Here is a 26,769-nt window from a genome sequence, read left to right as displayed (position 1 = left end):
TCCAGATAGACAATTAATAGCTGATGGTTCGGGGTGCGACTCCCGGGACCCCCGCCGATCAGCTGTTTTGAAGGGGCCGCAGCGCTCGTGTGAGCATGGCTTCCACTTCATTTCTTCTTGCTCACTGTCAATGTTCGACGTGCATTTAGCGACGATTCATAATATTGCAGCTTTCTCTCATTGAAGTGAATTGGAGAAGAAGGCTGCAATACCTGTGAATCGCCGCTACATGTGTGTCGACGATTCACAGTGCGCAAGTAGAAATGAAGGAGACTTGTACGAGCGCTGCACCCCCTTCAAAACAGCTGATCAACTATTGATGGCCTATCCTGAGGATAGGCCATACATTTTTATCGGCTTAAAAAACCCTCTAACTAAAAAGATACTCCAGGGCCACGCAATTAATATATTTTGCATAGTTTTGATAGGACATTTCAGATTAATGTGTATTTTTGTACTGTAATTTTCAAATAAAATGACTTGACATGATCCTGTGCATTCTGTAGGACATTCTGTAAAAGATCTAGTACAATCTATGTGCTATATATTTCAGGCTTACGGTTTCTTATCTGGTTCTTTCACAGTTACCAGCGCCTCCTGCTGCATGCTGTGTGTCAGTACATGGATCTGGCCTCTGCCAGTAAGAAAGATTTTTGTTGGGATGGTGATCTTCAAATTTGGTGATGGTGTTTGGAACAAGATTCTCTTTTCAACAGTATTAAAAGCGAAGCTTCAGCTTGGAACCACTTTAAATATTACATTAGGGAACTATTTAAAGAGACCCTACAGTCAAAAAAAATATTAAAAAGTGCAAAATAATTGTTAACCTACCTGTTGGTCTTCTCCTGCTTGCTTCTGGTCTGGTTCCAGTCCCTGTTGTCTGGGATGCAAGATGGCCACCACCTTCTCCATTGCCCTCAGATGGACCAGCGCTAATGACATGATCGCTGTGTCCAGCTCTCCTGACATATACCTTGCTGGAATTTTGACAGGGGTTCTGACTACAGGATCATCCTCACTAACAGAGTCGGGGACATCAGGAATCCGCTTTTGGATAGGAGTATATAATTGTATTCTCTTAACTGCCTTCCATGTGTTTTTATTTTTTAATATACAGGTTTCTATGTCTTTTACTACGTCAGATCGTCTTGGGATTTACTTTTTACAAATAAAATGGTGAAAGAGGGCTGTAGTGGGGAGTGTTTAAATAAAGTTTTTTGGTTTTTTTTTAAAACAAAATGTCTTCACTTTACAGCAGCGCTAGTAATAGAGGTGTCTGACTAACACCTCTCCACTACAATCGCTAGTGCTTGGTGTCAGCCAGAGATGTGCTATGTCCACCTTTGGCTGACCCTAACCCCTCCATACTATTACCCCGATACCCAATGCACCAGGGGTACCGGGAAGCGCCCGGATCCATCAGGAGTGGCCCATCTGATGTGATGGGCTGCTCCTGGGGTAGCCGCAGGCTGGTATTTGTAGGATGGGAAGTGACCAATGGCCATACACCTTCCCATCCTGATAATATCATGACTGTGTCTGTTGGTTTTCTGTTTTGTTTTTTTCTGAGAATTTACAATATAGGCATTCTACTGTGCCATAAATAAATGTATAATTAAAGAAAAAAAAAACAACGTGCGGTTTCCCCCTATTTCCATAACCAGCCAAGAAAAACCAATAGCCGCGTCCTGATATTATCCGGCTGGGAAGGTCTATGGCTATTGGTCTCTTCCCATCCTACAAAAAAAACAGCCTGTGGCCGCCCCAGGACAGGCCTGGCACATCAGATGGGCCACTCCTGATGGTTCCGGGCTCTTCCCTGTACTCTTGGTGCGTTGAGTGTTGGGAAAATAGTATGGAGAGATTAGTGTCAGCCAAAGATGGACATAGCCCACCTCTGGCGGACACCAAGCCCTAGTGATCTTAATAAAGAGATGTCAGTCAGACTTATTGAAATAAACACTCCCTCACTAAAGCCCTCTTTCACCATTTTATTTGTAAAAAGTAAATTTCACGACAATCCAATGTCATCCAAGACGCAGAAAAAAAACCCACAGACAATAAAACCTAAAAGACAGTTACAAGCATACAACTATATACTTACATCCAGAAGCCGATTCTAGACGTACCCGGCACTGTCAGGGAGGATGTTCCTGTAGCTGTAACTCCCTTCAAGATCCCAGCAGGAAAACCTTCAGAAGAGATGGACACAGCACTGACGTCATCAGCGTGTCACAGACTTGCATACAACGCTCTCCATATTCAAGTCCTAAACAGTGGTGGCCATCTTGGATCCCGGGCAATGGGAACCGTAACGAGGGAATGGAGCCAGAGGCAAGTAAGAGCAGGCTACCCGGTAGGTTAACTGTAATTTTGAGTTTTTACATTTTTTGGTCTGAAAGATTGCTTTAAATTAGAGTACTCCAATATAATGCTATTGGCAGAAACGCTCCCTTTATGTATGGGAGCAGCCTGTATTCTGTTGATGCAGTGCAGTCACAGGGATCTCATCGGCTGCTGACAGTTGGCTTTACTACAATCTGTGTTTGCAGTGCACTCAGAGATTCCAGGCTGATGAGACCTTGCTAAATAGCAAAAGTGACAGTCCAAATATAGGAACATGACAAATGAGGTATTGAGGGGCTATAGATTTAAAGAGGCTCTGTCACCACATTATAAGTGGCCTATCTTGTACATAATGTGATCTGCGCTGTAATGTAGATTACAGCAGTGTTTTATATTTAGAAAAACTATCATTTTTGACGGAGTTATGACCTATTTTAACTTTATGCTAATGAGTTTCTAAATGGACAACTGGGCGTGTTTTACTTTTTGACGAAGTGGGCGTTGTACAGAGGAGTGTATGACGCTGACCAATCAGTGACCAATCAGCGTCATACACTTCTCTCCATTCATTTAGTCAGCACATAGCTATATCGCTATGTGCAGCCACATAAACACACTATAACGTACTCAAGTGTCCTGACAGTGAATATACATTACCTCCAGCCAGGACGTGATGTCTGTTCAGAATCCTGACACTTCTGTAGCGTCTCTGTGAGATTTACAGCAAGGCAAGCGTAATCTCGTTTTAAATGACAGGTTACATCGTAATCTCGCGAGATTACGCTTGACTTGCTGTAAATCCCAGAGAGGTGCTACAGAAGTGTCCGGATTCTGAACAGACATCACGTCCTGGCTGGAGGTAATGTATATTCACTGTCAGGACACTTGAGTAACGTTATAGTATGTTTATGTGGCTGCACATAGCGATATAGCTATATCGCTATGTGCTGTGTAAATGAATGGGGAGAAGGGTATGATGCTGATTGGTCACTGATTGGTCAGCGTCATACACTTCTCTCCACAACGCCCACTTGGTCAAAAGTAAAAACACACCCAGTTGTCTATTAAGAAAGTCATTAGCATAAAGCTAAAATAGGTCATAACTTGGTGAAAATTGATTGTTTTTCTAAATAAAAAACACTGCTGTAATCTACATTACAGCGCCAATCATATTATGTACAAGATAGGCCACTTATAATGTGGTGAGAGAGCCTCTTTAAAGGTAAAAAGAAAAACCATGTTAAAGTTCTGTATTTTTAGAATTTTTTTTTGCAACTAAGTTTATATGTAATATGTGATTATCTTTTAGAATTTATCACAAGAAAATAAACATGTTTTATATTACAGAGAACCTGTCACTGAGAAACCTATTAAAATAAGGACCTGGTAGTTCTACTAATGGGTACAATTACACCCACCAAACAAACAGCCCCTGTTTCTGTTTTGTGGAGTTACAGCATAAATCACAGGATCCCTCTCAGCCAGTCAGCAGCTCTGAGGATCATGTGATTTAATCTATGACCACTGTTTCTGAAGAGTCGTGGACTTAAAGGGGTTTTCCATTCCTAAAATGGGATAGGCCATCAATACCTGATTGTTGGGGTCCGACTCCTGGCACCCCCGCAGATGAGCTGAATGGGCCGTGGCGCTCATACGGCTGCTTCTCCTTCATTAGGCCGGATCCACTTGGCGTTTTGCGCGCGCAAAAGGTCCTCAAATGGTCTGTGTTTCATTAGCATATGATGCGTGGCTGCGTGATTTTCGCGCAGCCGCCATCATCATGACACTCTGTTTTTATGTTTGTACGTTTATGCGTGTGAACATACCCTTACTGTGAATCGCCGATACAAGTGTTTCGGCAATTCACAGTACAAGCAAGTTTACACGAAGGGGAAGCAGTTTTCGTACGGATTCCGGTAATCGGACCTGCTCCAATCAGATATTGATGGCCTATCCGGAGGATAGGCCATCAATTTCCTAGGACTGGAAAACCCCTTTGAAAGGGAAATCCAACCAAAATTGATTGTGTGGCATGTTTGTGAGATATCTTAGAAGGTTACAATGGTGGAGTCCGTGAATTCAGACCTCCACCGATTTTCCTAAATATATTCATTCTTCTCAGAGATTTGGGCAATCCCTGCTTATTAGAAAGGTCCCTTGACAATAAAACTGATCGGTGTCCCCCTGCTGGGACCTTCAGCGATCAGCTATAATCTATGTAGAAATCTGAAAGTAAGTGTTCAGTTTTCCTGCAGTGCCACCACAGGGGAAATTAAAGCATCCCTAGCTGCTCCCTCATTGCATGGATAAAACTACATTTTCAACAGTAAGTAAATTGCAAGGTTGATATATGTCAGGTATACTATCAGAGTAGCATAAGTTGTTTGAGACGTTCGGGTCCATAGTGGCCATTCATATCAATGGGTTGTCAAGGTAATACAGGACAGGTCCTCCAGGACGCGGCATGCTCTTTGTAATCGCTCTTCACTCTGGCCAAGACATGAGGATCCTGAACAGAGGACCACCCTTCTATTAACATAGAATTCCCTAAGAGGGTATATGAAAATGGGGTTTCTAAACTATACAACCCCTTTAAATCTCTGAGCAGTGCCTAATGGGAGTTCTTTAGCGGTTCAATGACTCTGTAGAACACCAGAAGCCCATTTGTTCTGTGAATTGCTGGTGGTCGTGGACATGTACCTATGACATGGATGTACTCCATTGACCGATTCTCATCAAAGTATCCCTTAACATGTTGCCACAAATAATTGTAGGATTTCATACCGGTTACATATTTAAAGTGACACTGTCGTCACTGATTGGAGGAGAGCCGCCCAGCTGTCCAACTCAGAAACTCAGCCGAAGTGCTATATAGTACCACACAACTTTAGTATATGACTGACTGTGTGCCAGCTGGTTTAGCCCTTGCTTAAAGCATTCTTGTCTCCTGACCGTGTCAATTTAAAGAGGCTCTGTCACCAGATTTTGCAGCCCCTATCTGCTATTGCAGCAGATAGGCGCTGCAATGTAGATTACAGTAACGTTTTTATTTTTAAAAAACGAGCATTTTTGGCCAAGTTATGACCATTTTTGTATTTATGCAAATGAGGCTTGCAAAAGTACAACTGGGCGTGTATTATGTGCGTACATCGGGGCGTTTTTACTACTTTTACTAGCTGGGCGTTCTGACGAGAAGTATCATCCACTTCTCTTCAGAACGCCCAGCTTCTGGCAGTGCAGACACAGCCGTGTTCTTGAGAGATCACGCTGTGACGTCACTCACTTCCTGCCCCAGGTCCTGCATCGTGTCGGACACATCGGCATCAGAGGCTACAGTTGATTCTGCAGCAGCATCGGCGTTTGCAGGTAAGTCGATGTAGCTACTTACCTTCAAACGCCGATGCTGCTGCAGAATCAACTGTAGCCTCTGGTGCCGATGTGTCCTCGCTCGTCCGACACGATGCAGGACCTGGGGCAGGAAGTGAGTGATGTCACAGCGTGATCTCTCGAGAACACGCTGTGTCTGTGCACTGCCAGAAGCTGGGCGTTGTGTAGAGAAGTGGATGATACTTCTCGTCAGAACGCCCAGCTAGTAAAAGTAGTAAAAACGCCCCGATGTACGCACATAATACACGCCCACTTGGACTTTTACTGTAAACACGCCCACTTGGACTTTTGCAAGGCTCATTTGCATAAATACAAAAATGGTCATAACTTGGCCAAAAATGCTCGTTTTTTAAAAATAAAAACGTTACTGTAATCTACATTGCAGCGCCTATCTGCTGCAATATTAGATAGGGGTTGCAAAATCTGGTGACAGAGCCTCTTTAAATACTTACCACAATGGACATGTAATGCTGATAAATAATATCACAAACCTTTTTTTTATTTTTTTCCGTTTTTAACTTTTTCTTTTTTTTTTACACCCTCTGTCTAGGTTCCAACTTGGAAGGCAAGCGTCAGATGCGTGTGGTAAACCGGAACAGAGAATTCTGCCCTCCAGAATTACTGCTTTCATCCTACCTTCAAATGAAATGCTGACCCCGTCCGTTACTTGAGGAACGGGATAATACAGCAAAAGTCTGTCTACCAGCAGCATTGTTCTTTATAGCTCCACACATCGTGTTATTACTCTGCTGTGACCTGCTTTTCTCTTGTTTCTTTTTACTTTCTGGTTAATTCGGTTTATGTACAGGTCTCTGTAAGGCTGGGTTCACACGACCATGGACGGAACGTATTTCGGATGCAAGTCCCGGACCGAACACAGTGCAGGGAGCCGGGCTACTAGCATCATAGTTATGTACGACACTAGGAGTCCCTGCCTCGCTGCAGGACAACTGTCCCATACTGTAATCATGTTTTCAGTACGGGACAGTAGTTCCACGGAGAGGCAGGGACTCCTAGCGTCATACATAACTATGATGCTAGGAGCCCGGCTCCCTGCACTGTGTTCGGTCCGGGACTTGCAGCCGAAATACGTTCCATCCATTACGGACGTAACGTGGTCGTGTGAACCCAGCCTAATCGGCAGAAGATCTGTTCTGTTACAAGGTCCTGTCTCGTAGCTCACAGCTGATCAGTAACCTTTGCTGCAGAGCAATAGGCAACAGATGAGGCAAATCAGAGGTGTTATGTATTTTTGTACATATGTATTTGTATAGCCGGCTGCACAATCTGGTGAAAAATTTACAAAAGCCAAACCATTTAATGTGGCTTGCGCATACAGGATTATGGAGATGTGGCCTGTGAAGTGTCTGGAGAGGTTTTGAGTCTTAAGAAATCTACTTATTTTCATTTAAATGGGTTTTGATATCAAAGTAAGTTATGACCTATATCGCTGGGATATGCCAGAAGTTACTGATACTTCTGGGACCTGCTTCAAACCCTAGAACGAAGGGGCCGCTTAGTTAGTTAGGCCCCATGCACACGGCCATAGTTTTAATCCCTAATTATGGAATCCGTAATCACGAATGAAATTACAGACCCATTCATTTCTATAGGCCACAGACACCTTTCCGTATATTTACAGATGTGTGTCCGGGCCGTAGAAATGATCCGCAAAATATAGAACATGCCCTAGTCTTGTCGGACTGCTATGGATGTGCATCCGTATTTGCCTTTTCCGTGTTTGCGGACAGTAAAAACCCCTTACGTTCGTGTGCCTGAGGCATTAGTAAAGCACAGAAGTCCCTTCTTTTTTTTTTCCCTCTGCACAGTACCACTTCCAACCTGGTACTGTGAAGGCACTACACATTTATTAGGCTGTTTAGTTACCACATTGTGGTATCGTATTTGAGGCTGTTTTGTATGATATTGGAGGCGTAGCTGTCACTGTCCTAAGGAATTAAATTGTGAGTTTATAAGGACAGAGTCAGCCATTCTGTCGGCTATTAGACTTCTTATTCAGATGTTAAGGAATGATCTTTGAATCTTAAATCAAGGCTTGCATGCAGCTAGCAGGTGCTAAATAACCTATATGTGGGTACGGTGTGTGCAATAAATAGATACATGGATAAATGGATCTTGTGTCCTGTTTTTATACTTTGTACTTTTGGTATCAACGCTATTTATGTTTGTTTTACAAGCATTTTCAGCTTTAGGGCTTGTCCACACACAACGGAATTTCTGCAGCAATTCAGTTGAAAGTCAAAGGCGGCAGAAAATGGTGTGTAAATTGCTGCGTATTTCTCAATTTTAGGAGATGGGGACGTGAATAACGCAGCAATTCTGCACGCTTTCTGTAGCAGGAATTGACATGCTGTGGTCCGTAAATTACGCACCGCAGTTCAATTTCGGCTCGGAAATTTGACGCAGCATGTAGATGAGATTTGTTCAATCTCATCCACTATGCTGCTACTGTATTCTGCAGCGTTTTTTCCATTCGAAATTCCGTCCGGAAAAAAACACGGCAATTAATTCTGGAGCGTGTGGATTACCTCTTAGGCTGGGTTCACACAACCTATTTTCAGGCGTAAACGAGGCGTATTATGCCTCGTTTTACGTCTGAAAATAGGGCTACAATACGTCGGCAAACATCTGCCCATTAATTTCAATGGGCTTTACGATGTACTGTGCCGACGACCAGTAATTTACGTGTCGTCGTTTGACAGCTGTCAAACGACGACGCGTAAATTGACTGCCTCGGCAAAGAAGTGCAGGACACTTCTTTGCAACGTAATTTGAGCCGTTCTTCATTGAAGTCAATGAAGAGCAGCTCAAGATTACAGGAGTCAAAGACGCCTCGCATAATACGAGGAGCAGCATTTACGTCTGAAACGACGCAGCTGTTTTCTCCTGAAAACAGTCTGTCTTTTCAGACGTAAAAGCCTCTCATCGTGTGCACATACCCTTAGGGTATGTTTACAGGCAGAGTCAAAAACGTCTCAAAATACGGAGCTGTTTTCAAGGGAAAACAGCCCCTGATTTTCAAACGTTTTTTGAGCAACTCGCGTATTTCGCTGCGTTTTTCACGGCCGTTTTTGGAGCTGTTTTCAATAGAGTCTATGAGAAAACGGCTCCAAAAATGGGCAAGCAATGGGCAGATGTTTGCCGACGTATTGGAGTCGTCTTTTCAGGCGTAATTTGAGGCGTAAAACGCCTCCATTACATCTGTAAAGAGGTAGTGTGCACATACCCTAATAGTTGAGCAACATAACTGAAATGTTCACAGGGAAAGTGCAGATGCGGAGTCAGAAGTCCACCACCTGCATTTTTTCTGATGTCCGACTCCGGGTGTAGATCTACTTGTTCTGATTGGCTCCTGAGAATAAGCACAAGCTCACCAGGAAGTCCGTGCATGGAGAGCTGATTTCTATTACATCAAGAATCTAATGTTGGTTAGAACCTACAAGCAACTCGACAACCGTTGCAATTGAGATTCACAAACGACCAAATTCCTCTTGTATCTGAGTCCTCAAATATATGCCCACCGAACGATTCAATTTGGATGTCATGATATTCTGTTATTATATAAAATCACCATTACAATTGTACTTTTTTTTTTGTTTTTTTTTTATTGGTCTCTCAAACAATACATACTTTGCATCCGAATCCTCATCCACTACATTCTGCCCTCTAATTTACTGACCTTGTCCAATTTATTTGTATAAGGCTTTCGTGTTGTCCTATTGTAAGACATTCATATAAAACACTGAAAAGTCATTTAAAGGGTATTCTGATGGGGGACATTCATGGCCTATCAATTGGGAAAAATGTTACTACTTTGGCTCACATACACTAAAATGGAGAGAGCTAATGCGCAGACAGGTGTTTCTTTTCCTACTTTTGGATCTATGACTATAGAGGGGTCACAGCATTCCGATCTCCCAGTAGGTCTTGGTTCCAGAGGTGAGACCCCCACCTATCAGACTATAATATAGTATTATATTGATATGTCATAAGTGTCTCTTGTTGGAATGCCCCATTGAATATATTGCATGGATTGTCATATTTATGGTTAATTATAATTTGATATTCATCACATTGCTGTCAAATGACAGTATTTTTAAATAGCTTAGCTTTTATAAAATTAACTATAATTCGAAGTACTTGAATTTTAGATTTAATATGGTATTTTACAAACATGGAGCTGGCATTTAAATGTCATCTTTGTGAAGATATATACTGCTATTGGTGTCTACTTGCAGCGACAGAATGTTTGATGATTCTCACCTCGATCTGTCCTACTTAACCCCTTGAGTACCCAGCTCATTTTGGCCTTGAGGACCAGACCCATTTTTTCAAATCTGACATGTGTCACTTTATGTGGTAATAACTCCGGAATGCTTTTACCTATCCAATTGATTCTGAGATTGTTTTCTCGTGACATATTGTACTTTAGTTTAGTGCAAAAATTTGGTCGATAAATTCATTGCTTATTTGTGAAAAACACCAACATTTAGCGAAAATATGAAGAAATTATGATTTTTTCCCATTTTAAATGTATCTGCTTGTAAAACAGATAGTAATACCACACAAAATAGTTACCAATTAACATCTCCCATATGTCTACTTTATGTTTGCATCGTTTTTTGAACATCCTTTTATTTTTCTATGACCTCACAAGGCTTAGAACTTTAGCAGCAATTTCTCATATTTTTAAGAAAATTTAAAAAAGCGATTTTTTTTCAGGGACGAGTTCAGTTCTGAAGTGGTTTTGAGTGCCCTATATATTAGAAACCCCCATAAAACACCCCATTTTGAAAACTGCACCCCTCAAAGTATCCAAAACAGCATTCAGAAAGTGTTTCAACTCTTTAGGCGTTTTACAGGAATTGAAGGAAAGTAGAGCTGAAATTTTCAAATTTCATTTTTTTTTACAAAATTCATATGTAATACATTTTCTTCTGTACCACAGAACGTTTTACCTGAGAAACGCAACTCAATATTTATTGCCCAGATTCTGCAGTTTTTAGAAATATCCCACATGTGGCCCTAGTGCGCTAATGGACTGAAACACAGGCCTCAGAAGCAAAGGAACACCTCTTGGATTTTGGGGCCTCCTTTTTTCAGAATATATTTTAGGCACCATGTCAGGTTTGAAGAGGTCTTGTGGTGCCAAAACAGTGGAAACCCCCAAAAGTGACCCCCATTTTTTAAACTACACCCCTCAGGGAATTTATCTAGGGGTATAGTTAGCATTTTGACCCCACAGGTATTTTGCTATATTTTCTGGAGTTAGTCTGTGAAAATGAAAATTTACTTTTTTTCTGGAAAAACGTAAAAATTTCTAATTTTTGCAAGAAATAAAGGAGAGAAAGCACCCCAACATTTGTAAAGCAATTTCTCGCGATTACGGAAATACCCCATATGTGGTAATAAACGGCTGTTTGGACCCACAGCAGGGCTCAGAAGGGAAGGAGCGCCATTTGGATTTTGGAGCTCTGATTTTACTGGAATGGTTTTTAGTGCCGTGTCACGTTTGCAACGCCCTGGAGGGACCTAAACAGTGGAATCCCCCCAAAAGTGACCCCATTTTGGAAACTATACCCCTCAAGGAATTTTTCTAGTGGTATAGTTATCATTTTGACCCACAGGTTTTTTGCTGAATTTATTGGAATTAGTCTGTGAAGATGAAAAGAGACTTTTTTTTGGAAAAAACACAGAATTTTCTAATTTTTATAAGCAATAAAGGAGAAAAAGCACCTCAAAATTTGTAAAGCAATTTCTCCTGATTACGGAAATACCCCATTATGTGGTAATAAACTGCTGTTTGGACCCATGGCAGGGCTCAGAAGGGACGGAGCACCATTTGGATTTTGCAGCTCAGATTTTGCTGAATTGGTTTCTGGGGGCCATGTCGCATTTGCAGAGTCCCTGAAGTACCAGTACAGTAGAAATTCCCCAGATGTGATCCCAATTTGGAGACTATACCCCTGAAAGAATTAAATTAGAGGTGTAGTGAGCATTTTGAGCCCTCAGGTGTTTTATAGATTTTATTAGAATTGGTCCGTGAAAATGAAAACATTTTTTTTTTCCAATAACCTGTAGCTTTAGCTCAGAATTTTTCATTTCCACAAGGAATACAGGAGAAAAGACACCCCAAAATGTGTTACACAATTTCTCCTGATTACGAAAATACCCCATATGTGGTTGTAAACGGCTATTTGGACATACGGCAAGGGTCTAAACGGAAAAAGTGCAATTTCGTTTTTGGAGTGGAGATTTTACAAAATTTGTTTTTGACGCCATGTTGCATTGCGCTGAGGTACGAGTACAGTGAAAACTCCCGAGAAGTGACCCCATTTAGGAAACTACACCCCTCAAGGAATTCATCTAGAAGTGTAGTGAGCATTTTGACCCCCAAAGGTTTTGCAGAAATTAGTGCACAGTGGATGTTACAGATTGAAAATTGACATTTTCCACATATATGCTATTTCAGTGCCCAATGCGTTGGGCCCAGCTTGTACCACTGGAGACATACGCCCCATAAATTGTTAAGCGGTTCTCCAGAGTACGGTAATACCCCATATGTGGTCATAAACCGCTGTTTGGGCACACTGCCAGGCCCAGAAGGACCGCCATTTGGCTTTTGGAGCGCAGATTTTGCTTGGTAGTAGTTTTGTTTAGTGTTTTACTGGTGTTTCAGTTTATAATGTGGGGGCATATGTAATCTGTGCGGAGTACATACATTTTTTGCGTGACACACTGTCGTTTTTATTGGTACCATGTTTGGCTACGCCCGACTTTTTGATCACTTTTTATTCCATTTTTTTGGAAACAACGTGACCAAAAAAGGAAATTCTGCCATTGTTTTTTATGGTATTTTTTTTACGGTGTTCACCGTGCGGGATAAATAATGATTTTTTTTTAGGTCAGGCCGATACGAACGCGGCAATACCTATTATGTCTAGTTTTTGTATTTTTTTTCATTTTTTTCTAATTATAAAGGGCTTGATCAGGGAAACAAGGCGATATTGTTTTTATTATGTAAAACTTGTATTTATTTATTTATCTAAAACTTTTTTTTTACTTTTTTTTCACTTTTTATTTTACACATATTAGGGGACTGGAAGATCTTATCTTCTGATCCCCTGCACAATACACTGCACTACTTCTGTATGTACTGATGTAGTGCAGTGTATTGTAACTGTCACTTTACAACTGACAGTTGAGCCTATTACGTCCTGCCTTGGGCAGGACCTAATAGGCTCCCGTACCTGGCAACCAGGAAGCCGTTGCTAGGCTTCCTGGTTGCCATTGCAACCATCAGAACCCCGCGATTTTTCGTGGGTGGGCAATGGGGTGCAGAGGGAGCCCCCTCCCTCTGTATCAATCACTTAAATGCCGCTGTCGCTATTGACAGCGGCATTTAAGGGGTTAAACTACAGCGATCGGAGAGGACAGTGATCGCTGTAGTTGCAGTGGGATGTCGGCTGTATATTACAGCCGACATCCGATGAAGATGGAGCGAGCACAGCTCCTGTGCCCGCTTCATCCTCAGGGCGTTACTATACGCCCATTTTCGGGAAGGGGTTAATAAGTGTTTTGGTTTTTTTTACACCGCTTTCTCTGATCTCCTCACGTATCTCAAAGAAGTGAGGAGATCAGAGAAAGTGACAGGAGCTTTCTCCTGCAGGCGACGTCACAGACGGCTGTGATTGGTCAGTCTTCAGAGACTGACCAATCACAGCAATCGCCGGCATTGGGGACTGCTAATTGGTCCCCAGGCCGGTAGCAGAGACGGTTAGCTGTCAATGACAGCTGCCGCCGCTGTTCTGTCACTATGTGATTTCACATAGTGACAGTTTATTCCTGCGCCGTAATAGTACGTCGAAGGTACGCTGGAATAAGCGGCCAGCGACGTACTATTACGTCGAAGGTACGCAAGGGGTTAAGATAACCTCTGCTTAAAGGGAATCTATGGTCCGACAATGGCGTTGTTTCAAACACAACTTTCTGATCCATGTCCGTCGCTTTAGAGCTTATGCTGTAGTACGGCGAGTATGTGGTTCTCTTCTGGTTATACAGACCATACAGTCCCCATTCCCTGAAATTTGGCTGCTTCCTGTAACGTAAAACCGTAAAAAAGCTAATAATAAAAGTGCAAGATTCCACGTTTTGGTTTCCATTCAAATAAATATTCTAATATAATGGTGGTTTCTCTTGGCTCAAATAACCACAAAATCTCTCTCAGACCGGAGCAGGCAAAACTAAATTGGGTATGATCCAACAAATACCCTAAATAACATATATAAAGTACAGTGAAGTTTACCGCTCAGACGGCACTGGTAACAGTCCAATATCATTCAGTATAGACTCTCTCCCAGATGACTATACAAATAAAACAGTATATAAATGGCACCAAAAATTAGATATCACACAGACCAATATACATTTGGGAGACAAGGAAGAACAGAAATTTAGCAATGTCCCTGTACAGGGGTACGATAATCGCCACAAACAAGATGATCAGACACATGGGAGAAATTATAGACGGCCTTATAATGGCAATACTTATAAAAATAGTCCAAGAAGACATTTTGGAGTATACCAGCAGAGCTATCCTCCTTCTTTTAGGAATAACTATAGCTCTCAAGCCTATCATAGAAATTATCACCATATCCCATATCAACAGAGAGGTTTTAGACCTCCGAGATATTATAATAATTATCAATATCAGGAAGTGGATCAATACATACCCTCATTACAACCAGGCAACATGAATCATGGCATTAATCCCAAAAATTTTCCCCACCAGTTATTAAAATCGCAAAATTGAATACCCCAGAAAGAAAATCATTTTCAAGGGGAAAGACTGACGCTGCTAAAAAGAAAATTAGACGAGGCAAAAGGACAAAGAATAGAAGGGGTGACGGTTCCCCCAAAAAAACAGAAGGAGATCTGAGTAAAAAAGGAGTATTCAATTTGAGTGATAAAACACTCACAGATGACCACTATAGAGTTCTAAGTAAAGGGATTCAATTTGCACCTTCGCAATCCATGAATAAATTGAAAACATACATTGACTTACACAAGTTCATTCGATCCCTCAACCTCCAGAAGCATTTCGCTATAAAAAAAATAGTAGAGATAACGTCACACATAAAGAGACAGTCTTTGAAGGACATAAAGACCAATATAACCACACACATTTACGTGATAAATCAGGATTCATACCCCTTATTAGCAACAACCATTGTATTGAGGCTTTTAAAAAGGTTGTACTCAACCAATTGGATCTTATAAGTGTGAAGAATAAAGGAAAAAAATTTAACCTCCACAGAAGAAACAGCGTTGAGAGATTTAGAAAAAGATCTTAAGGTGGTGATAAAACCTGCGGATAAAGGGGGGGGGGGATTGTTATTTTAAATAAATCTGATTATCACACTGAAATGAAGAGATTACTGTCAGACTGTGTTACCTATAAAAATACTAAAGAATAATCCTACCGAAGTTTTCAAAAAACAACCGGAGAGTCTCCTTCTGGATGCAAAAAAGAGGGGGATTCTAAATGACCCGGAATTTGAATATTTAAATACAAAAGATCCCTGTAATTTATTACTTACCTAAAGTTCATAAGAATAAGACCAATTCGCCAGGTCGGCCAATTGTAGCCGGAATAGATTCGCTAACTAGTCGCATTTCTGAGTATATTGATTGTTTCTTGCAAAAATATGTTGTTGCTAGTAGATCCTATGTGAAAGATTACACACATGTAATCGAGGAGTTAAAAACCGTGAATGTCACTAGAGACACTATTTTATGCACATGCAATGTCTCATCATCGTATACCTGTATACCTCACGAATTAGGGATACAGGCTGTAGAACGTACTCTTGGTATGGATAAAAATATGACTCCTGAGCAAGGTCGCTTTATTATAGACCTCATTAGGTTTAGTTTAGAGAAGAATTATTTCTGGTATAATTCAGACTATTACCTTCAGACCGCCGGTACTGCTATGGGCGCTAAATTTGCACCAAGTTATGCAAATCTGTACCGGGCAGTCTGGGAAGATTCTTTTATTTACTCTAATAATAATAATCTTTTCTGTGAATTCATAAAGTTGTATAAACGTTACATAGATGATGTGGTTATCATTTGGGAAGGAACAACAGAGAATTTATTAACTTTCATAGATTATATTAATAACAATAAATGTAATCTGACCTTTACTTCAGAGTATGATAAAAATAGTTAGCTTTCTGGATTTGGAAATTTTTATAGAAAACAATGTACTATACACCAAAAATGATTTAAAACCTACTGACTGTAATAGTTATATTGAATGTTCAAGTTGCCATTTCAAACCTTGGCTTCGGAATATCCCAAAAGGGCAGTTTAAAAGGATAAAGAAAAACTGTACAAAAATAGAGGACTTTGATGTACAGTCACAAGTTATTAAATCTCGTTTGATAGAAAGGAATTATGAGGAACAGAGGGTGTCGTTAGCATTGAAGGAGGTTAGAGAAGAAATCGCAGTCAATTCTGGTGATAACATCAACATTTTTTATAATTTTCATACAAAGAGAATTGATGATAATGATAAAACATTAAGGGTTCCGTTCATTACCACATATTCCACAAGTTCTTCATTGATACGAAATATTATTAGAAAAAATTGGCATATTGTAAGGAACGATCCTGTTATAGGATCTAGGTTGCCCAAAAATCCTAGTATTGTACATCGTAGGGCACCTAATATAAAGGATAAAATTACTCATAGTTTTATAAAAGCTCCTACAAAACCAATTATTGCGACAAAAGGATTTTTTCCTGTAATGAGTGTAAAGCTTGTAAAGAAGTGGAGTATAATAAAAGAAAGGGGAATGTTACCTTTTTTATGGATGCCGAAAATAAAAGAAAATATGAGATCAAACATTTTACAACGTGTAATACTAAAGGGGTTATATACTTACTGCAGTGTCCCTGTGGGCAGTTATATGTAGGACGTACAGCACGCAATTTAAAAACTCGAATAGCAGAACACTAACATCAGAAAAGGCAAGATGGACCATAGTGTGTCAGCACACTACTGTAAATTCCATCATAAAGATCCCAAGGACACTAAATTCTTTGCTATTGAGACAATTGATAATCATTGGAGGGGGGGGGGATTATATAAAAAAAATGAGCAAGCAAGAAAGTTTTTGGATCTATCAATTAAAAACGCTTCAGCCCTTAGGACTCAATTCAGACTTCGAATTGAAGTGTTTTTTTTATAAAAATGTTTTTGTTTTTTTTTTTGTTTTTTTTTTGTTTTGTTTATACAAGTACTTATTAATATTGGTGAGATATCATCTGATAGATATTCTGGTCCATATTGGTAATTCCATGTTATGAAAACAATTATGCAAAAAACTGCCCTATGTATAGTATTAGTAAGAGACTTGTTCACACATAGCATTTTGACCAAGGGATTTTGTCTCAGCAGAACTCAATTGTTCTGATTAGCTGCAGCTCACAAGCTCTGGAAGCTTTAGGGTATGTTCACACGGCCAAATTTCAGACGTATACGAGGCGTATTATGCCTCGTTTTACGTCTGAAAATATGGCTACAATACGTCGGCAAACATCTGCCCATTCATTTGAATGGGTTTGCCGACGTACTGTGCAGACGACCTGTTATTTACGAGTCGTCGTTTGACAGCTGTCAAACGACGACGCGTAAATGTACTGCCTCGGCAAAGAAGTGCAGGACACTTCTTTGCCACGTAATTTGAGCCGTTCTTCATTGAAATCAATGAAGCACGGCTCAAGGTTTACGAGCGTCTCAGACGCCTCGTAAATTACGAGGAGGAGCTTTTACGTGTGAAACGAGGCAGCTGTTAACAGTCTGTCTTTTCACACGTAACTGCCTCTCAGCGTGTGAACATACCCTTAGAGATTGGCCACAGTTCAGACTAAGTGGAAAAATAGAGAGAGAAAAAATAAAACTGATAAAATATAAATAAAAATCAATATAATGGATATGGGATGATATGTGGAATCTAACCAACTATAAAGGTGGCAAATAGGCTTGTTTAGCATAATATTATATTTTTTTACTTTTTAAAGAGATTAGGCATTTATATAAAAAGAATAATATTTTAAAGTGTATATATATGTATACGATTATGATGGTAAGATCAGATTATCTCTATATATTGCAGAGATCATTGTGGGTGTATATGTTTTTTTAACCATTTTTTATGTATGTAAATTGAAATGTTATGCGGCTATATAAACGTGTTAATTAGACACGTCACACATGCCCCAGAGGAAGCCGGAAGGGCGAAACCCAGGGTCGATCGAGAGTGTTTTGGCGTGCCGCCTAGAAATTTTAAAGATTTTTACTTACCTTGATGCTTTTATTTCTTGTTACTTCTGTGAGTATGGATTAAACTTGGCGTGGAGCAATCTTTTTGCAGAGGGTGTTGCACTATGTGTCTTCCTTTTTCCATCTATTAGAGACATAAGATCCTTTTCCTACCAGGAGTTCTTTGAATGTGGAGAGACGATAAGGAGCTTGGTGGAACTACAAGGATAAGAATTACCATCCACACCCTCATTGAATTGTGGATTGTCCACTGCATCTTTCTGGGAGAGAGTCCATACTGAATGATATTGGACTGTTACCAGTGCCGTCTGAGCGGTAAACTTCACTGTACTTTACAAATAAATATTCTCAATGGATGTGCAAAAAAAACAAAATGGTATTAGGATCCGAATGGATACAAAAAGTAAAAAATAACAATTTCTTAAATGTTTTTATTTTTTTTATTTACACATTACATGAATGTCCAAACAGATTCTGTCTGCCCATTAACTTCTACTAAAAAATATCCTGTTGTTTTTTTGAGGGTAACACTAGCACAGCAGTCATTTTACAATCCTATACACCAGGGGGACTCATTAGTAAAGGTCCACTTACTTGGCTTTGCGGTCAGGTGGAGGTCCGAGCTGAACACAAACCGTAAAGATTTCTTATTAAAGTTTTGCGAACTTTGTAGAACTATTTACTCCAGTCCTACATTGTCCCACTGTCACTGGTCCCTGGCCACTGAATTACGTTATGGCGGGGAATACAGGAACAGCCAAGCTCACTGAGACCAGGTAGGACGAGGGTTCAGTGGGCCCTGTTCTAGGGATAGGTGCGAGTCCCAGTGGTGGGACCCGCATTTATAGGACATTTATGTTCGGGCGCCATAAGCTATGCAGGGCCCAGTGCCAGAAGCAGAATGCTCTGACCACTGTATAGCGGCTGTGCTGGGTTACTGCAGCTCTGCTCCATGAATAGAAGAAGAGCTGCAGGAAGGCCGGATTCACACGCGCATGTTCGGTCCGTAAAGGACGGAACGTATTTCAGCCGCAAGTCCCGGACCGAACACAGTGCAGGGAGCCGGGCTCCTAGCATCATAGTTATGTACGACACTAGGAGTCCCTGCCTCGCTGCGGGACAACTGTCCCGTACTGTAATCATGTTTTCAGTACGGGACAGTAGTTCCACGCAGGGACTCCTAGCGTCATACATAACTATGATGCTAGGAGCCCGGCTCCCTGCACTGAGTTCGGTCCGGGACTTGTGGCCGAAATACGTTCCGTCCTTTACAGACCGAACATGCTCGTGTGAATCCAGCCTAAACCAGCACGGCCGCTATACAGTGGTTGGAGCTTTCTGCTTCCGGCACCGAGGCAGCCAGGATAGCTGATCAGTTCGAGGTTTGGCTGTTGGATCCTCACCGATCATATACTGATGACCTATCCTATGAATAGGACATCAGTATAAAAAGCAGTCCCCAAACTGAACAACCCCTTTATTAAGTCTGGGAACGTACATGCTGTTTGTGTTTTTTTTATGCAGTTTTGAGCAAAAGCCAGAAGTGGATTCAAAAGGAAGGGGGAAGTATAAAGGAAGGACTTTTCATTCATGTTGGATCCACTACTGGCTTTCGCTCAAAATACTGCATTAAAAACTACATGTGTGATTGTAGCCTAAGGCCAGGATCTTGTACACCGTTTTAATACAGTTTTTGTGTATTCAGAAGGAAGGGTAAAGAAAATATTGATGCAATTTTTTTTCTTTTGTGTACACTTCGGTGTTTGGCTCAAAATAGTGAGCCAAAAACTGCCACGAAAACAGTATGGCTGGGTTCACACAGAGTTTTTTGCAGGCGGAAATTCTGCCTCAAAATTCAGTTTAGAAGTTTGAGGCAGATTTCCCTCTCCCTGCACGCCGATTTTCGCAGCCTTTTTCGCCCGCGGCCATTGAGCTGAGCCAAAAACTGCATCTAAACTGCGTGTGTGATCATGGCTTAAAGGAGTTGTTTCTTCAGAGATGTACTCTTTTAGAATGGTTCTGGCTCCCTTCACCCCCGGTAATTGGCTATCTTTGCCAAGGGGAAGCCACGGCCATTCAGACATTTCCGCTGCAGTGGCCGATGCAAGGGAAATGTAGTATTACATGTCGGCTATTGAGATGAATGGCTGTCAATCAAATACATGGACAGAACAATTCCACCAGAACTGGAGCTGCTCTAAAAGCCAGGGAACTTCCCCCCCTATGACTTCCATATACTGTAATAGGGCATATGGACAGACGTTGTCTTCATGAGACAACTCATTTAAAGGGGTTTTCCCACGAGGGACATTTATGACATATCCAGGGGGCCATGTTCTAGAGATAGGTGCGGGTCCCAGAGGTAGGACCCGCACCTATCTGACATTTATGACGTATCTTGTGTAGATGTCATAAACGTCCCTTGTCAGAAAACCCCTTTAAGGCCTCCGACACAGAGATATTTTTTGGCAGTTTAAACTGCATGAAAAAATACATGTTAAAACACCAGTTTTTATTGAGAAGTCTATGATCGAGTCGTCTTATGTGCACAGCAAACTATACACCAGCCTCACTTTTGGGATTGTTGATCCCCTCAACAATACAGTGGCTTGTCAGCCAAGGATTAAACTGCAATATGTATCCCTGACACCTAAAAACACTTTCCTCCGTATGATAATATTTTCTTCTTTTAATGCAATAACTTTTGTTCAACTTGTTATAAAGAAATAGTGAAATAATGAACCAGAAGTAGCTGTAAAAACAGGATGGGTTGTCTGACAAGCATGAAAAATAGATTTTCTTCTTGCAACTGAAGCCAGCACAATGACTACTCTCTGATAGACCAATTCAGTTTAGTATTCGTCCACCACACAAAAAAAATAGATTATTTAATTGGCAGCTTATAAAAGTGCAAATGTTATAAGAGGAGCTGCTCTACAAGATCATTTACACATACTTATGTTAAATAATTAGAGGATGTGACAAGGTAAAGATCATTGTGGCTGACATTTTCTGGACACTGTCAATCATTCCAATGAAGTGCCCTACAGTTCCTGCCTTAGGCTGGGTTCACACGACCTATTTTCAGACGTAAACGAGGCGTATAATGCCTCGTTTTACGTCTGAAAATAGGGCTACAATACGTCGGCAAACATCTGCCCATTCATTTGAATGGGTTTGCCGACGTATTGTGCAGACGACCTGTAATTTACGCGTCGTCGTTTGACAGCTGTCAAACGACAACGCGTAAATTGACTGCCTCGGCAAAGAAGTGCAGGACACTTCTTTGCAACGTAATTTGAGCCGTTCTTCATTGAAGTCAATGAAGAGCAGCTCAAGATTTACGAGCGTCACAGACGCCTCGCATAATACGAGGAGGAGCTTTTACGTCTGAAATGACGCAGCTGTTTTCTCCTGAAAGCAGTCTGTCTTTTCAGACGTAAAAGCCTGCTATCGTGTGAACATACCCTAAAATGGATGATCCATACAATTTCCAGGCAAGGAATGAAAAAAATGGGGATCCTCAAAAGAAGCGCTTCTAATATCCAAGGAGAGTTCGATTAAAAGCTATTTATTACATGAGTAATATGCTACGTGTTTAGACATCAGTGTGGTATCTTCATCAGGCCATTACATAAAGATATGTTCACACATAAAATCGAAAACGGCTGAAAATGACGGAGCTTATTTTCAAGGGAAAACCGCCTCTGAATTTTAGCCGTATTTGTAGCCGAAAACGTTTTTTGAGCTGTTTTTCCATTGACAAAATGAAAAACGTCTCAAGAAGTGACATCCTCCTTTTTACAGGGCGTCTTTTTACACGCCATTTTTTAAAACTACGTAAAAAAAATGCCCCGTCTGAACTAAACGCCGTTTTTTCCCATTGAATTCAATGGGCAGATGTTTTTAGGTGTTTAGCATTTTTCAAGGCGTATTTCGAGGCGTTTACTCCCCCAAAATATGCATGAAAACTCTGCATGTGAACATACCCAAAAGGTACAAGTGTAACGTCTATGGCCACGGACCTGTCGTCCTGACTTACCCTCTGGCGGCCATGGACGAGCGAGTTCCCGGCGGCATCTCCCTCCTGAGAGACGCCGGCACTTACTTCCTGGTCCGGATACTGTCTCCCGCAGGGCCCGCGCATGCACGGCCTTGAAGGGCCAGTACATGCACAGTTGCAGAATATTGCAATTAGCCCAGAATACTTAGGGACTATAAAAGGGTCTCTGCCCTCTCGATCCTTGCCTGAGCGTTGTTGTGTTACTTTAAGTTTGTCCTTGCAAATGGTCTAGTGTTTTCCAATTCTCAGTGTAACCTGTTCCTGCTGCCTGTACCCTGTAGTCCGTGCCTCTGTGCCTTCAAGAGTTGGAGTCGTGTTGTGCCCTCCGCTGCATCTATTGTGTCGCACCCCGCCGGGTGTCTGTCTACTGACAGAGCCTCATCCTAACCTGAATCCACCGCTACTGTCTACATTGCCTCAGGTACCCATTCTGAACTATAGACATTGCATTGTACCTGTTTGGCCAGCTGCTATTCCGCTACGCGGTACGGCCCAGTGGGACCACACCCTGCTTCATGACAGTACGCTCAAGCCATGGACCCCGCTGGTCAATCCAAGGGCCTGTCACCTTCCCAAGCCATGCAAGCGGACCTGTAGGACCTGCGAACACGACAGGATCAGCTACTTGAGGCAGTAAACTCCATGGCACTACAGCTAGGGGCGCTAGCTGCTTCCTCCTCTACTCCTGTTACAGCTTCTCCGACTGATCCTCCGGCTACACCTCCTGTTAGCCCCGGTCCTGATCCTCGGTTCTCGCTGCCATTACCACCTCGTTTCTACAGAGACGCAAACGCGTGCAGGGGATTTCTCAACCATTATCATATCCATTTCACCCTCCACCCTGTCTCTGATATTTACAGCAAGGCAAGCATAATCTCGCAAGATTACAATGTAACCTATCATTTAAAACGAGATTACGCTTGCCTTGCTGTAAACTTTATTTAGTAAAAGTGCCAAAACAAATAACACATACACATATATGGTATCCCTGCGATCGTAACGACTTGAACAATAAAATGAACACATTAATTAAACCGCCGGATGAACGGCGTCCAAAAAAAAACGCAAAAATCAACGGCAAAATTCTCTCTTTTCTCCCATTCCCCCCATAAAAAATTAAATAAAAGTTAATCTATAAGTCCTATGTACCCCAAAATAGTACTAATGAAAACGACACCTTAGTCCGCAAAAATCAAGCACACATACGACCACATTGACGGAAAAATAAAAAAATTACGTCTCTTGGAATGTGGCAATGCAAAAACAAGTAATTTTTTTCTAAAAGGGTTTTCATTGTGCAAACGTAGGAAAACATAAAACCTTTACATATTTGGTATCCCCGTAATCGTGCCGACCCATAGAATAAAGTTAACATTTTATTTACGCTGCATAGTAAACGGCGTAAATGTATAACGTGAAAATCAATGCTGGAATAGCTGCTTATTTTCAATTCTCTCCTAAAATAAAGTTAATAAAAGTTAATCGATATATTATAAGCATCTAAAAATGGTACAATTACAAAAGACAACTCGTCCCGCAAAAAACAAGCCATTATACGGCTATGCCGGCGGAATAAAAAAAAAGTTAAGACTCTTGGAATGCGACCGTGAAAAAACAAAAAATAATCCTTGGTCATTAACGTGCAAAATGGCCTGGTCATTAAGGGGAAGCCCTTGACGTTACTGTCCATGTATGGACAGTGACGTCAGTGGCCACTCCTAGAACAGAATCCCAGTTCATTATTATCATTATAGGGTGTATGGCCAGCCTGATAAAAGTGACAAAGTGAATTGGAAAATTGCTGAAATATAACATATGAATACATATAGAGCACCTGATATGTAATCTTCATAAGAAATAAAATATGGAACACAGAACGTTGGTGGGAGAGTACAATATGTAATCTTCATAAGAAATAAAATATGGAACGCTTCACGAATTTGCGTGTCATCCTTGCGCAGGGGCCATGCTAATCTTCTCTGTATCGTTCCAATTTTAGTATATGTGCTGCCGAAGCGAGCACGATAACACAGGCTCCATCATCGGTATTTATAGTCCATAGACAGGAAAAATGTAAGCTTAATGCGAGAAATATAAACACACGTGATTGCTGCTTTATTGGTATGACCGTTGTTAATTATCACATTGTTTCGCTTTGTATGTAATTCACTTTTAACATCAATATTTGATACTTTAGGAACGCTGTATGTTCCGCAATGCATCTTGGGAGCGAGCCGTATGCAAAGTTGTCTGAGGTCATCACTAAGCGACGCCGCTCAGCCTCAGGCTTCTTGGTGAATTACTCCTCATTGGTATGTTCCGGTCCTTTGCCGGGTCCGTATGCGCAGACTGTGTCGTCTATTGCTTTACCCATGTTGTGCTAACCGCCTGGTGTACTGACGTTATTATAATGTGATGATTGTTTCCTGTTGTCCATGTTCTAGCCTTCCACCCCGTTATCCTGGCGGGTAGACCGTCATCATGGACGTGGCATACATTTGTGAGTGGGACCGAAAGCCCCGGACCTGCCACTGCCCCTCCATCCCGCTTGTATGTGCCTGGTCTTGTCGTAACCTCATTGCCTTCACCACAGACCAGCGCAATGAAGAGGAGAAAGGTAACCAACACTGCCCTGAGGTGACAGCTTGCGCTGTTGTGGTGCTGCTAGTTGAATCGTAGGTCTGTGACGTCATTCATAACGATGTGATGTCATTCATCACAGTGCAAAAAGTTTGTAGTATATATTTTTAATTCAAATCTGCTTTCAGATTGCTGGTTTTGTGGGGGACCGCTGCTCTGGGGGTGGGCACCCGGAGACTTCAGCTCAGGGGGTGGGCACACCATTGTAAATGTCTCGGTTACAAAGCTTCTCCTGCAGTTGAGATCTACACTGAATTTTAAAAAGTTTTCTCCCCTTCTGAATTATGCTGAATGAAAGGACTACTATATAATAGGTCTTTCATGCTATTTTGGTCCCTGAGAAGAGGGGACTGCTGCTACCCAAACCTCCCCGCGTGTATACAAGACTAGATCTCCGTACATAGAGCCTCATTCATGAAGAATAGGGAATACAAAAAGTAGTTTTTTGCCCATAGATCAGATTCCAGCTTTTATTTTGCCATTGTAAATAATCAGTGATCTGATTGGTTTCTGTGGGCAATGCCCTTGAAAACTGCTCTCGCGGTAGGGGGAGGAATCTATACTACAAACCGCAAATATAATGCTGCAATTAGGGCAGATAGACATCATATTGGGTAGGGGGTTGTCCCAGAGAGAGCTGCTGCAAGGAGCCGCTCCCCGCACTGGAGAACTGATCATGTATTCTATGCATTTGTGCCATTCATTAGAACGGCACCATGTACCACCACATTTCAGTAGTCGCTGCAGGAGAAACGCATAACTTCCATACTTTTCCCCTGGTAATAATGGCTGATTACCGGAAATCTAGGCTACTTGATACGTGCCAATTAACTGATGGCCAGTGTGTTCTCGTTTAGACTGGGTTCACACTCTGCATTTTTGACATGCATTTTTTTTTTTGTTTTTGTTGTAAAGCTTCCATGTCTTTCAAAGGGAGATCATCTACCAAAACAAAAAAACGATAGTGTGAAACCTTCCTTAGAAAAAGGGGTGTCCAGAAGGGACAACCCCTTCATCTACCTACTAACGTATAAAGCAGGGGTCTCAAACTCGGCCGGGTAAATGGGTCGTTGACTTTCAAATTTGATCAAATACAAAATTATTGTTAATCAATTAGTTATTTGAACTACTATAACAATACTACATTACTATAATACTACATTATTATAACCATACTACGTTACTATGACAATACTACATTACTATAATAATACTACGTTACTATAACAATACCGCAAGGTTTAAACTTGATGGAAATTTGCGAGTTTACTCCACGTGCTTATTTTAACAATCCAGTTTAAGTGTCGCTAAATGCTGTTTGGCAGACACAAGAATGTCAAGATTGGGCAGCCCCTTTTTAGATAGTGCCCCCCGTAGACCGTGCCACACACATCCCCCTATAAATAGCTCCATTGGGGCTCATTCTAGGAATGGAATCCCCAGCCAAAGCGTTTCCAGCACTTTGAACAGGGATTCCTCTCCTGGAGGAGCCCCTGACGTGTCTCCATATATGAACAGTTACGTGAGAAGACTCGTCTATCAGCAGAATTCCCAACCAGTGCGTCGGCACTGCGCTGACCGGGCATTCCGGTTCAGGAGGAGCCACTGACGTCACTGTCCATATATTGTCTATAAGGCTGGGTTCACACGAGCACATTAACGTCAGTAATGGATGGACGTATTTCGGCCGCAAGTCCCGGACCGAACACAGTGCAGGGAGCTGGGCTCCTAGCATCATAGTTATGTACGATGCTAGGAGTCCCTGCCTCTCTGCAGGACAACTGTCCCGTACTGTAATCATGTTTTCAGTACGGGACAGTAGTTCCACGGAGAGGCAGGCACTCCTAGCATCGTACATAACTATGATGCTAGGAGCCCGGCTCCCTGCACTGAGTTCGGTCCAGGACTTCCGGCCTAAATACGTCCGTCCGTTACGGATGTTAATGTGCTCGTTTGAACC

At 41.6% G+C, this 26,769-nt stretch overlaps 3 protein-coding genes and 1 non-coding gene across 5 annotated transcripts in view; 3 read left to right on the top strand and 1 right to left on the bottom strand.

The window, feature by feature from the left end:
• The window catches only part of R3HDM4 (R3H domain containing 4), a 42,421-nt gene extending 35,821 nt beyond the window's left edge, over positions 1-6,600 (top strand). Inside the window, exons 7-8 of the mRNA XM_075825360.1 lie at positions 585-640; positions 6,284-6,600. Of these exons, the coding sequence (XP_075681475.1) occupies positions 585-640; positions 6,284-6,387 (160 nt within the window). The 3' untranslated portion in view covers positions 6,388-6,600. The remainder of the gene's footprint in view (positions 1-584; positions 641-6,283) is intronic.
• LOC142741632 (serine protease ami-like) overlaps positions 1-26,769 on the top strand; it is a 278,481-nt gene that overhangs the window by 80,875 nt on the left and 170,837 nt on the right. The gene's annotated exons all lie outside the window — the stretch shown is intronic.
• LOC142722521 (U6 spliceosomal RNA) lies at positions 24,086-24,192 on the bottom strand. Its single transcript, XR_012874817.1, has one exon. It is a non-coding gene; the product is annotated as a U6 spliceosomal RNA (small nuclear RNA).
• MED16 (mediator complex subunit 16) overlaps positions 24,421-26,769 on the top strand; it is a 28,466-nt gene continuing 26,117 nt past the window's right edge. Inside the window, exons 1-2 of one of the 2 annotated variants that reach the window (XM_075825358.1) lie at positions 24,421-24,481; positions 24,614-24,786. In XM_075825358.1, coding sequence (XP_075681473.1) covers positions 24,651-24,786 — 136 coding nt within the window. In that variant the 5' untranslated portion in view covers positions 24,421-24,481; positions 24,614-24,650. Of the gene's footprint in view, positions 24,504-24,613; positions 24,787-26,769 lie in introns of both variants that reach the window. The other variant, XM_075825359.1, reaches the window with a different exon arrangement.

This window comes from Rhinoderma darwinii, chromosome 1, assembly GCF_050947455.1.
Source record: "Rhinoderma darwinii isolate aRhiDar2 chromosome 1, aRhiDar2.hap1, whole genome shotgun sequence".
NCBI classification, from domain to species: Eukaryota; Metazoa; Chordata; class Amphibia; order Anura; family Rhinodermatidae; genus Rhinoderma; species Rhinoderma darwinii.
This window is presented reverse-complemented; position numbering and strand designations above follow the sequence as displayed.